Raw genomic sequence first — 13,757 nt, forward strand, 5'->3', positions numbered from 1 at the left:
CCTCAGGACAGCCCACACTGCTAGCATTCTCAAGCCATGCTGACACTCCATCCCACAACATTCCCTTCCCAGTACATCTGAGCAGGGGACAGAAAGGCCCTCTGCTTCCTCGTGGCTATGACAACCAAGATTCCAAACTGCTGCCACCACTTCTGCCTCTACCAGCCTCACTGGGAACCCAGTAAAAGCTGAGCTGGTTTCCTTTGTTTGCGCTCTCAGCCTTGCTGAAGGCCTGCTGTGGTTTCTCAGAGAACTTCATTGTGTTGTGTTAGTGTAGACAGATGTTGTAACTTGTGCTGGCCAGAATGACATTTCCTTTTTAAGCTTTACAGTGATGCGAGGTCATATGAAGTCACTAGACATTGTACTCTGGCCCTGGATCCCATTCTGGGCTTTGGCTATGCAGGCCCAGCCTCTCTATAACTCTGGGAGCAGAGGCAGGCACAGCCCTGGCCAGCCAGTCATTAGAGGACAGCTGGGAATAGAATGGAAATGTTCTAAGCACATTTAAGGGATTCCAGGCTGGTCCAAGGTGGAGAGTAAGCTGAATGTTTGCAAAGTTCCAGCTTCAAATCCAATTCCAGAAAGTCAATTTAAAAACACCCAAAATAAAGAAAAAGGGAGGCTATGTTACTTAGGAGTACATATCTTAGTTTAGGTTTCTATTGCTGTGATGAAACACCATAAAAGCAACTTGGGGAGGAAGGAGTTTATTCAGCTTATGCTTCCACATTATCAAAGGAAGTCAGGATAGGAACCCCATCCTAAATGGATCAACTACCTATATGATGGACAATGTATACCCTCTGGGGTATGTCTGTGTGTGGCAGCATCAGTCTGGATATTTAAACTCAGTTTTAGGTGGTGATCCATCCCACTTCTGTGTAGCTGGGAAGATACCATGGAAACAGTGGGAAGGCCATGTCTACCTGTGCATGGCAAGCTGTGAAGGTTGTTTTGAGCACAGGGCTGACCTCTACTGACTGGTCATCAGGCATATGAGAAGCCAAGGGACTAAGATGGTCTTCAATAGGATCCGCTGCCCACTGTATGATATATTTCTCTCTCTCTCTCTCTCTCTCTCTCTCTCTCTCTCTCTCTCTCTCTCTCTCTCTCTCTCTCTCTCTCTTTTCCAAGACAGGGTTTCTCTGTATAGCCCTGACTGTCCTGGAACTCACTTTGTAGATCAGACTGGCCTGGAACTCAGAAATTCACCTGCCTCTGCCTCCTGAGTGCCGGGATTAAAGGCGTGCGCCACCATGCCCGGCTATGATTTCTCTCTTGATGAAACTCTGACAAACTAGGAATAGCATTACATCCACTGATATATACGTCTTCTTAACACAGCTGCTTCAGGAATTGGACAATGAATCCACCTGGGGTGACCATTGCTCTCTGCTAAGATGTTTTAGATTAGAGAGAAAGAAGGCTACAGAAGGTAGAGTGGAAACAGTCAGCAGGGCTGTAGGGAAATAGCATTGGTACTGAGAGTGAGCAAGGTGAGGACACAGGAGTCCTGGCAGCCTTAGGTAATGTGGGCCTACCTGTCTGTTATGGTGGCTGAATCAGTCTTATTTTTTTGCCTTAAGGAGTTTCAGTCAGTGTTCTCTCATTTACAATCAAACAATTACAACACTGATTGAAGCAGAAGTACTATAGGCCATCTACACTAACTGCCAATTTTCTTATTCTCTAAATATATGGAAATGATAACTAAAAATATGACTGAATCATAGTGCCTGTTGCTTTCAGACGGCTTATAAAACTACAAGGACCTGGGAAGATGGCTGGCATCTGCTGTTCAAGAATGAGGACCTGAACGTGAACCCCAACATCTACATAAAACCTGGGCATATACAGTTAAGGAGGTAGAAACATAAAGGGTCCTGAGGTTATCTGGCCAACCGTCTAGCTGAATGGATGTGCTTCAGGTTCAGTGACAGAATCCTTTGTTTAAGAAATATAGGGTGGGAGAACTCTTTAAACTTACATGGTGGAAGGAAAGAATCAAATCCCCACAAGTTGTTCTTTGACCTGCCTAAACATACACACACACACACACACACACACACACACAAATACACGCATTAAAAAAATAGATAGCTGCTACCCCTGTTCAATGTACGATCATAATTTGTTTTCTTTCTATGTGTAAGAAACACTGCTTTAGTGTGCCTGGAGAGATGGCTCAATGGCTCATTTACTGCTTCCAGAGGACTAGAGTTTGGTTTCTAGCAACCATGCCAGATGGTTCACAAGTGCCTGCAACTCCAGTTCCACAGATCTTGTCTCTAAATTCCACGGGCACTGCACTCATGTGCCCATGTATTCATTCTCATATTTATTCTCTCTCTCTCTCTCAGAAACAAAAGAGGGAGATTATTTTCAAAGTATGTAGAACATGCCCAGAGTTAGAAAGATCACACTGACTTCAGGAAACAGTCTGTAGTTTTCTATATATGTGGAATAAGAAATGAAGACTATTCGCATTTATCATAAGACAACAGGAACCATTAAAGGACTTTTTATGGGAAGATAATAATGTGATCAAGTTTATAAAAATTTTATTTATTACTCCCCTTGTGTGTGTGTGTGTGTGTGTGTGTATGTGTGTGTACGTACAGGAGGGCATGCTGTCTGTAAGTATGAGGGTAGAGATCAGAGGACAACTTTGGGAGTCAGTTCTCTCCTCCCACCATGTGGATAGCAGAAATTGAACTTAGGTATCAGGCATGGCAGTATATGCTTTTACCCACTGAGCCATCTCCCTGGCCTCATGATCAAATTTTAACATTATAATTTGTTGACAGCATGGATGATAAGTCAGTAAATGCCATACATGTAGAGACAGTCTTAGTTTTCAACTAACACGGGCCTGAGCCAAGAGGAGGTAGCAGAGCAATGAAGAATGTAGGAGAGAGTACATAAACTTGATAAAACCTTTCTCCTGACTGACAGAAGAGACATGAGTGCTCCAAGGGACAGGAAGTACTCAGATGCCTCAGTGGCGAGGAATGGGGCCATAGACTGGGAATCACAGGCTTGTGCCAGAGCTATGAAAGATCAGGGAAAGGTGCCCCAGCAGGCTTCAGATAGGACGAATATGTAGATGTGTGCTCACAAGGCTACCTGCAGACAAAAGAAGGGGCAGAGGAAGGGGACCATGTGCTCCACAAAGTACCAAGGACACAAAACTGGTGTCCTAACTAAGGCCCCAGCCAGTGCAGTCACCCACCGGGGTTTGTGAGCTCAGCATGGCAGCCTGCTGCCCAGGGAACACGCCCTTGCATTTTCCTGCTGGGAGACACAACATGCTGCCTCTATCCTGCCAAGTACTGCTCGCTGGCAAGTAACAGGATGGCTGCCACAACACTGTGTCACCAATCCCATACTTAGCCTGGAAGAGGGGACTTCTATACACTGAGCAGCATAGAGGGAAAAAATCCTCCTCCAGAATTCCCTTACATGTGTCCTCATACCCCTAGCTAGTCTGGGTCATATCTCTCTGTAAACTGACCCTAAATGAGAATGGAAATGTTATATCCAACTTAAACAGAATTTGCTCCTGTGCCAGGGACATGCTCACTTTGCCCACAGGTTGAACAACTGAAAAGAAAGCTTAACACTTATTAACAAAAACAAACAAACATGGGCGGGGTTGCTAGAGGTAGGCAGGTGTCCTCAGGCAACAGGCAGGTAGCCTACAGCAGCTCTTCTACAGTGGTGCTCTGACCTCATGCTTCCTACTTAGTACCCACTTAAGAAATGCAGGAGTGTTTGGAGGCAGAAAGAAAATAGATCAATGCGGGAAAAATTCTGATTAACTAACAATGTCTATGTTTCTATGAGTGGAGGAAAAACCCTAACTCAAAGAGGACATGAACAAGTATAGTAACTGTCTACTTCCTGAAGCCACTTAGGAATAACTTTTTCCTCTCTCTTTTATTTTAATAATCTTTTTATTAAAATATATAATAAAAATATATTTTTTTCTTTTCTCTCTTTATCTTTTTAATCATATTCAACACAATATATTTTATACCAATCTTAAAAATGATGGACATGTTATTAAATGAACATAAAATGATAAGGCCTTTTTTTTGTTTGGTTTTAGTAGAGCTTAAAATCTTGGCTCTTAATGTGGTACAAAACAAAAATGAGAACAATTTTTAGACATTGGAGTTCATTTTATTACAATGTACTTCAATGTCCCTCACATCACGAAAGGATTCTACCTCCATTGTAGCTAAGCTAAGAGTTGACAGTTCTGCTGCGCCAAGGAATGAATTGTAGGTATGATTTTTGGATACAGATTTCCTGCTATGGTCGAAGCTATTTGACTTGAGTGACTGTTGTCCTTCACAGCTTGCAGGGAACAGGTTACATTCATTTAAGAAATGGTGTGTGTATTGAGATGGTCTATCCATGAAGTCATTCATCAACTGTTTCAATGAACAATGGCTCTGCTTGGAGGGTGGCACAGACTTCAGGTGAGGGTAAGATTCTGGTTCATTGGCTGTGATGATTTTGAAAAGCATTCATCTCAGAATAAGAGTAATTTATAAAGTCCTCTTCTTCAAAATTGATACAGTAATTATAAATATCAAGCAAAGCCTTCAGTCTCACTTTTTGCTGTTCTCTTACAAGCCACCACCCAAATTAATTGTCTACACTTCTTTTGGCTGTATAAATAATTTTGAAATATATAAGCTGTTCTGAAAACCACAGTATATTGTAAAAACATCAAATAAACAATTCTACTAATAGAGAGGCTGAGACAGGAGAGCGTGACTTCAAGACCATTATGTGGTACACAGCAAGACACTGTCATGTACAAACAAGCAGAAAGTGTATATGGATTGTGCAATATTGGATTTTTCCAGTTATCAAGTTAGAAAGACCAATGCATGACAGCCAACAAATTTTTAATCACTCATATTTTTGAATTTCAATCAATTAGGATATGTTTGTAATATTAATTTTCATATTAAGCAATATTACAGAAAAGTGGTCGTTACTTCCTATTAATTTTCTTGTTAGAGGTGGAATTATGTTTGTGTGGGTTTGTTGAAAGATTACTTTCTTGCTTCTTCTAGGGTGTAGTTTCACTCCTTGTGTTGGTGTTCTCCATCTATTATTAGGGCTGGATTTGTGGAAAGATATTGTGTAATTTGTTTTTTTCATAGAATATCTTGTTTTCTCCGTCTATGGTGTTTGAGAGTTTTGCTGGGTATAGTAGCCTGGGCTGACATTTGTGTTCTCTTAGGGTCTGTATGACATCTGCCCAGGATCTTCTGGCTTTCATAGTCTCTGGTGAGAAGTCTGGTGTAATTCTGATAGGTCTGCCTTATATGTTACTTGGCCTTTTTCCCTTACTGCTTTTAAAATTCTTTCTTTGTTTAGTGCAGTTGGTGTCTTGATTATTCTGTGACTGGAGGAATTTCTTTTCTGGTCCAGTCTATTTGGAGTTCTGTAGGTTTCCTGTATGTTCATGAGCATCTCTTTCTTTAGGTTAGGGAAGTTTTCCTCTATAATTTTGTTGAAGATATTTACTGGCCCTTGAAGTTGGAAAATTGGGAATCTTCACTCTCGTCTATACCTATTATCCTTAGGTGTGGTCTTCTCATTGTGTCCTGGATTTCCTGGATGTTTTGTATTAGGAACTTTTTGCTTTTTGCATTTTCTTTCACTGTTGTGTCAATGTTTTCTATGGTATCTTCCACACCTGAGATTCTCTCTTCTATCTCTTGTATTCTGTTGGTGATGCTTGCATCCATGACTCCTGATCTCTTTCCTAGGTTTTCTAACTCCAGGGTTGTCTCCCTTTGTGGTTTCTTTGTTGTTTCTAGTTCCATTTTTAGATCCTGGATGGTTTTGTTCATTTAGGAATAACTTTCTATCGTGAAAACATAACTCTTTCTTGTCATGAAGCTACTTTTGTCTCCTGAGAACCTGGCTCTACACTGCCAAACAAAGTATTTTAAGCAAAAGAGCATCCTTTTTTGAGACAAGAGCACTAAAGTTAGGAATTTTGATGTCTATATCCCTACAGTGGCTGGATACTAACACTCAGGCTGGTCTAAGTTACAGTCCTCAGGATTCCTTTTTAGTGCATTTCTCATTCATGAGAGCTTAAGAGTACAGACACTTCTGAAAGTCTCTCCTGCGGATTGAAGATAGGAAGAGAGCCAGCAGCTATTCTGTAGCAAACATACCTTCCCAAGCTATTGAAATGTAGGTGTTTCTGGGAGTGATTCTGCAGGTGTAATTAAATCCCCTATCAGCTGACTTCCATCAAAGGGAGCTCTCAAGCCAACTGGACTTTCAATTGCACTCTCTAGCTCAGGACCCCCTGCCGACTGCCTGAAAAAGATGTTCCACGTGCCTCACAGTTCCAGCTATTCGAAATCTTCCTCAGTATGTGCCTAACCAGTTCCTACACCATAAGCCAAACCTCTCATATGCCCAAACAAACAGCTAAAAACATATAGGCACACATGTTTAAGATTCCCAGCAAGTTCTGATTTTTAAATGAACTCCACTATGCATGTTTCCCCACTGGCCCACAAAAAAAACCTACCTTCTGTAACCCCAGTTTCATCTTTATGAAATAAAACACACTCCATTTAATGTTCTTAGACTAGGTGTTTTGAATAATGGAAAAGCAATGTGTTAGGCAATTTAAGAAAATGTAATAAGATGATATACACTCAGTGGATTAAATCCACTAGTCTTGTCTTTCTCACTGTTCCAGTGCCAAAACCTCTGAGCATAGAGAGAGCCAGCACATTGTGGTTCTAGTGGGATCCTTTGTGGTGTCTTCTTGCTGTCCACTCACCTGGTGGGTAATGGGCTGGGCAGCCTGGCAGCATCCTACTCCTGATGCTCTGCTCTCCCTTGTGCCCTACTTGCTTTGCAGAGCCTCCACTTTCCCACACCATCGCAAGCTCCAAGAGGAGGTTCTCTGTAGAGAGCTGGAGGGTGCAAACACCAGACACAGAGCACACCTGGCTCCTTTGTGTTGCTCCTCTGTCTTTGGAGCCCGGAGCCCAGGTCTCTACCCTCAGGATTAGCCCCTTTCCTGTGCTTCCAATAGTTCTCCTCACTGTGTTACCTGCCTTGTTTGTGCCCTGCTGAAGCTCATCTGTCCTCCCACCTACATTCAGGAAGCTGAAGCTTCTCTTAGCCCACGAGTTTTTGGCTTCTCTATGACCTGGGCCAGCCTCAGTAAGAACGCCTATCTGCTTCCTTTCCAGTCAATGATGACTTTACTGTCACACCAGTTGCCTCTAGTTCATGGCATCAAATTCTTCTCTAGCTATAAAGGATATTAAAGGTTAACTTTAATATTCTTTATGTCCTTTAATTGAAACTCTCTTGAGGGAAGTCGAATTGTATGTAACACACCAGGTTCAGCACTGATCGAAAACAAAATATGCAAACAAATAAAATTAGCAAATGAATTCAACAAATATATCCATATAACTTGATGCTAATACCACATAAAAACAGAAAAAGTTCACAATATATTAAGTTGAAAAGCAAGTCAAAAGGTAGTATGTTTATAAAACATGGTTGTGCTTTTGTGACTCAATAACATTAAATGCAAAGGAGGCCATAAGAGACGACAGTTCAAATGTAGAGGTTCTACGTGGTCAGACTGTGGCAGTTCTTCTCGTTCTTGTCCTCACAAGTATTTTGTTTATAAATTTATTACGGTGACTATATACCACTCAACACAATAAACAGAACTCCAGTTTTATAACAGTGATTAGCAACCTTTTCAAGCTCTGAGGGATGAACAGACGAACTCTGGAGGAGGCATCTATCTATAAAGTGTCACAGCATGCAGAACATGCCTCACTACTCTGGCTTTTGTGACAGGCCTCAGTTTAGTCTTCAACTTTTTGATCCTGCTTCAGCCTCCTGAATACTCTCCTGTGCAACTGTGTGTTTTAGGGGAAGAAAGCAAGAGGGGCCATTCTTTCCTAAAGAAATACATGATTCAGAAAGCAAAGAAGCTAACATCTCCCAAACACACTAAAATCATCCTTTTCAGAACCTTGCTTAACTTCATCCCAATTTCTACTATTTTGGAGGTAGGACAATACTCAGACTTGAGAAACAAGTAATTAGGACATGAACTTTTAGTTTCAGTTCCGGTATTTTTCTATAACTGAAGGTTTTTTTGTTTAAACCTTGAAATGAAATTTACAAATCCCCTCAATAAAGAAACCAAAGGCTGGGGAGAAGGCATGAGGATCTCGGTACCTATGTAAAAGGCCAGGTGTGATGGCACACCTCTGTGATCCCAGGAGACAGACAGATCCCAGGAGCCTGATGGCTAGCCAGTCTGTGGAATTCCTCCTGTCTAGAAGTAATGGAGGAAGACACCAAGCGCAGGCATCTGACATCCATCTCTAGCTACACATATGAACATACACACACACACACACACACACACACACACACACACACACACACACACACACAAACACCAATGGAGAAAACACAACTAGATGTTAGATGAGACTTTTGAAAGTGAGTTTCAAGAGCAGTCTCTGATGGTGACTACAGCTTTGGTGCTGTGCAGTCCTCTTCATTCTCGAGTCCACACCTGAGAACAGCACTGACACTATCTAAAGTTGCAGTGCGGCATGGAGCTCAACAAATTAGCGTAAGAACACACTCAGAGGTAATTTTACTAGAGAAAGAAAAGCCTTTATTTAAAAAAAAAATTAACTATATTGATAAACACCAAATACATGCCCCTTTTCACTAAATATTTTTCATTTAAAAGAAGATTGTGATATATTCTGTAACTGAATTAAGAACTCTGTTAATTAAGAACTCTGTTATTGCATCTTATCACTGCATCTGTCTTAGTGCATTTTGTGCTGCTGTAACAGACTGCATAATCCATAAACAGAAGTTCTGGGCCTGTGAGATGTACACACACACACACACACACACACACACACACACACACACACACTATGCAGTGGTAACACAAGGCCCTGGGTGTGAACATGGGCTGGAGAGATAGGTGAGTGATTAAGAGCATTTCCTCTTTCCAAAGGACCTGAGTTCAGTATCCTGAACCAACACTGGGTGGCTCACAGTCAGTTCTAACTCCAGCTCCAGGGGATCCGATGTTCTCTTTGTGTCTGCATGGGCCTATGGCATAGGCACACACAGATGTGCACACAGAGATTTAAATGTGTGTGTGTGTGTGTGTGTGTGTGTGTGTGTATACTTATGTATGTATACATAGAAATAAACTTACTTCCTTTTAGTTCTGCAAGGCTAGGGGGGTGGGAGGTGGGGTTCATAATCAAGGTGTTGGCCTTCCTGACACATTCTAACACTGCTGCAGGTATTGTGTGGGAGAGGTAGGTACCCTGAGCCTTAACTACCTCTGGGAGAGCCTACCTCCTCCTGAGGTTTACCGTCCTAACAGTACTTAAACCTGTCTCAGAACAATATAACATTTATTCCCTATCTGAACGTTATGGTCTTTAAAACTAAATAGCACAGAGGTCAATTTTACTTATACAGTGGCTGATTCTCAAGTGCACACACTTTTCTCTGCATGCCTAAGCCCCTCAACTCAGCACCTCTGCAAGAAGACCATCATCAGACACAGACAGGCTACCAAGTGTCTTTTGACTCTCAGGCAAACTACCCAGCCACACTTCAGAAAAAACAAATGATACATTCGATTTCTGTATCTGAAACTATGAAAAAGACACTTGACCTTGCTGTGTGTGTCATAGCAAAAGCAGCTGAGTAAACGCTGCCGGTGACAAACCAACACTCTAATCTTTGTTTGCTTAGCCAGAAGAGACCTAAAACATTGATAACTAAAATAAAACGTCTAAGAAGGTAGAACACAGTGATTCTCTGGCAGAGGACATGGCCCTGTAAGACAGCTAGAAACTTTGACCCAGCAAAGCATAGGAGTCTAATATCTACTACCTATTTACCTATCAGTCTCAAAATTGAAAACAGAAACTTTGGCCTTTTGCTTAGAAACTTACTGTAGTAGTACAGGAAGGAGGGAGGGAGGAAAGGAGGCAAGGAAGGACGGGCCTATATTCCCAGGGGCAGAAGAATAATTAAACCCACAAGAATATGTATAACATCTAACCTCCATTTAGAACAGGCTTATAGTATAGACAACTGCTTAACTTACTGCTGAGAAATCAAGATAAACTTGCAGTCCACCCACACCTGAGAAAAGCACACTAACAAATGCACACATGCACAGAACCAGACCCTAGGCCACATGCTCTCCTGGTACAGACACTAATTTACAGCTTGCTCTTGAGCCTTTGAAAATTCTTCTATACCAGGTGACGATACAAGATGCCCCCATCACCCACTGCAACTGAGCCCAACAGGGCAAACACTTGTCTTTCCTTGAGTCCCTGAGATATGTGAATCCAGAGTCCCTAAGCAGAAGGCGACTGGCTCAGATATATCTGTGGCATTAGCTGTGACCTTTCACGAGGTCAGTGACCATATTACTGGTGACATGCTGACACATGCACTTTAAGAGCATTATATCATGCAAATTATCAATAAGGTGACTTTAAATGCCAGAGACAAAGTGCTAATCAGATGAGGCTTCCAGGTGAAGACCACTTCTCACGCTGGGTGGGATCCTCTGAACCAGGGTGTAGCGTGTGGGCAATGTTCAGACTTTCGAAGTTTATGTTATGTCAGATTCTTAGCAGATTCTAGTTTCAAAGGCTTCAACATCATTTGCTTTGTTAAGGTTTGTAGCTTTCTCACACAGCTAATACAGCAAAGGGCAGGAGAAATCCACGTAAAACTGTCCTATAGCTCCAAGTTACTTACTGCTCATGGAAATCCAGCATGGGCGGTTCGAATCGTATGGGCCTGCAATTACCCCGGTACAGAGAAATGCTGGAAAGAAAAAGAAAAAGTGTGAAAAGCAGCTCTTTAATTCTGTAAATCATGGTTGGATGCTTGACTTCTGTCACAAGAAAGCATTTTAAGAGAACAGGAATCTGGGACAAAGTGACAGCTCAGTGGGTAAAGTGTGAGGATAGCAGCTGAATGTAAAAACCACGTTAAAAACAAAACCCAAGCCGGTCGTGGTGGTGCACGCCTTTAATCCCAGCACTTGGGAGGCAGAGGCAGAGGCAGGCAGATTTATGAGTTTGAGGCCAGCCTGGTCTACAAAGTGAGTTCCAGGGCAGCCAGGGCTACACAGAGAAACCCTGTCTCGAAAACAAAACAAAACAAAACAAAACAAAACAAAACCAAAAACCAAAAACCAAAAACCAAAAACCAAAATCCTCTGAGTATGGTTGCAAGCTTAGAGGCAGCAAGGCCAGCAGCACGGCCGGCAGGTCCTTAAGGTTCTCTAGGTAGCTTGGTCCAGACTCTTTGGTAACTTTCCGACCAATGACAGAGACTGTCTTAAAACAAGATGGATAGTACCTGGGAACAACAGCTAAGGTTGTCCTCTGGCCTCTCAAGAAACAAGAGCAACCTGCATACACAAACACACACACACACATTACAGAACCTAGTGCTCTTCATTAAGTTAGAAGAAAGTGAGTGAATTTTAGTAAATAAGCTAATGTAGTGACACCTATAACTCTAAGAACCTACAATGTCAGCACTTGGGATAGAGAGGTAGGAGGCTTATGACTTTAAATCCAGCCTCCGTTACGGAGTAAAATCCTATCTCAAATAAAACAAAACGAGGAAAAACAAACAAACAAGGAGGAAAGAAAAGAAAAAAATAATTTTTTTTTTTTACAGAAAGGTATGTAAAGCAGAACTTTCTCAATAGACTAATAATATTTACTTGATTGATATCACTGGTAACAATATAGTTTAACATGTTTTTCTTAGATTTTTTTGACACAATATGATAAATTGTTAATACAATTACACAAAGTTGATACAAGAAGAATTACAACCACATTCCAGCTGAGTGGCAAAGACCCAGTCATAAGGAATCTGGGCCTGGAACTTTCAAACAATTGGACTTCATTACACTAATGTTCTATTCTAAGTGTTCAAGTACCATGTCTACTTGACTTGCTACTAGAACTTGTTAACAAAATAGGATTTGGCATGGCAAGCCTCAGATATCCTGACCCAACATGTAAGGTAAGATTATCAAGGATCTTTTGGGAGCAGGTGGTGCTTACATATCTAAAGTCTTATGTTTAGATACCATGAAGTAAGAAATGCAGTCAGCCACTAAAGTAACTTTCAAAATGAATTCTGATATTTTTGTTTGAAGAAATAGGACATAATCTAAAACGACTGTATTCTCATCACGTGCACAATTCATAAGAACTCAAGTTTTCAAACGATGTAATTTCATTCAATAGATCCAGGAAATACACTAAAAACTGACTGGGCCACTGAGCTGAAAGCAATCAGCTCCACAGTGTTCTGAGCTTGGCCGATCTGGAGCATCCTTCTTCTGGGCTATTGGAGCATCCCTCTTTCTACATATGCATGCTGAACACAGATGACAAAAACAGGAAAGAAAGAACAGCATATCTCAAGATCATACTGTGCTAAGACAAAACTACAGACACTAGGAGGAGAGGCACAGTTCTTTGTAAGACAGCTGCGGCGGCTGTCCTTAGCCATGACAGAGTGTCAGCATTCTTGGCTACTTTAAAATAAGACATGTTTGGCAAACCTGTTTGGTTTTTTTAGATTTATTATTTTGTGTGTATGACTGTTTTGCCTTCCTGTGTGTCTGTGCACAACATGTGTGCCTGGTGCCCAAGGAGGTGATGAGCCTCCGTATGGGTGGCAACAACTGAACCCAGCTCCTTTACAAGTGCTCTTAACTGACTCCCCAGCCCACTTAGACTAGCTTAAGTTTTAAGCATCAAACTTAAGCTAGTCTAAAACCATACCAAGTTAAGGAAAGGAAAAGGTAATGCCTGACACAATGGTGAGTCACTAGTCACACACACACATCTATGCTCAGTGTTAGAGGGACAGAGGAGATCATGATATAGTTCTTCCTCTCACAGAACCAAGAATATGCCTTGAAATTTGCACATGAATACTTTTGAAGTGGTAGGCATGACTGAAAAGAACAATGCCCATGCATTTGACACAAATGTGACAGCACACAAATCCAGCACAGTAGGTTAACCAGAGAGTGAGGAGGGCACCACAAAGCTAGGGTGGTGGAGATCAAGGGTAGACAGGGGAATGTGAGTGGCAAAGCTCTGAGTGAAAGGAGAGGAAAGGGCAAGGTCAAGTGAGGAGTGTGGCTATTATTCCAAATGTAAGAAACACCCTCTCCAGCGTGTTCCCTACAGGCTCATGTGTCTCAACACTTGGTCCCCAGCTAGTGGCACTGTTGTGGAACTTTCAGGAAGCCGAGCGTACTGGAGGAACTGGGCCACTGGAGCTGGACCTTGTGGTTTTGTAACCTGGCCTGGCTTCCTTTCACTCTGTGCTGTTTGATGATGCAATGCCAGCTGCCTCTTAGTTCTGCCATGACAGGACTATGTCCCCTCAACTGTATACCTTAAGTTGTTTCTTGTAAAGGACTCTGTGACAACAATGAGGAGAGTTACATACTACAGCAGTGCTTTAACAAAGAAGTCACAGGATTCAGTGTTGTGTACCGGGGCACTTGTGGGCTGCAGTGTGAAGAACAGAAACTCAGGCGGGAAGCAGGGCGTTGCTACAGCAGCCCAAGCAGAGGAAGGGACAGTGACTGCTTCCTAAGCCTG

At 42.0% G+C, this 13,757-nt stretch overlaps 1 protein-coding gene across 4 annotated transcripts in view; it reads right to left on the reverse strand.

Annotated features, from left to right (window-relative positions):
* Positions 1-13,757, reverse strand: part of Tmem131 (transmembrane protein 131) — a 147,426-nt gene that overhangs the window by 69,460 nt on the left and 64,209 nt on the right. For all 4 annotated transcript variants that reach the window (NM_018872.2, XM_017321814.2, XM_006496150.3 and 1 more), the window contains exon 4: positions 10,864-10,932. In NM_018872.2, the coding sequence (NP_061360.2) occupies positions 10,864-10,932 (69 nt within the window). The remainder of the gene's footprint in view (positions 1-10,863; positions 10,933-13,757) is intronic.

Source organism: Mus musculus, chromosome 1, assembly GCF_000001635.26.
Source record: "Mus musculus strain C57BL/6J chromosome 1, GRCm38.p6 C57BL/6J".
In the NCBI taxonomy this organism is placed as follows: domain Eukaryota; kingdom Metazoa; phylum Chordata; class Mammalia; order Rodentia; family Muridae; genus Mus; species Mus musculus.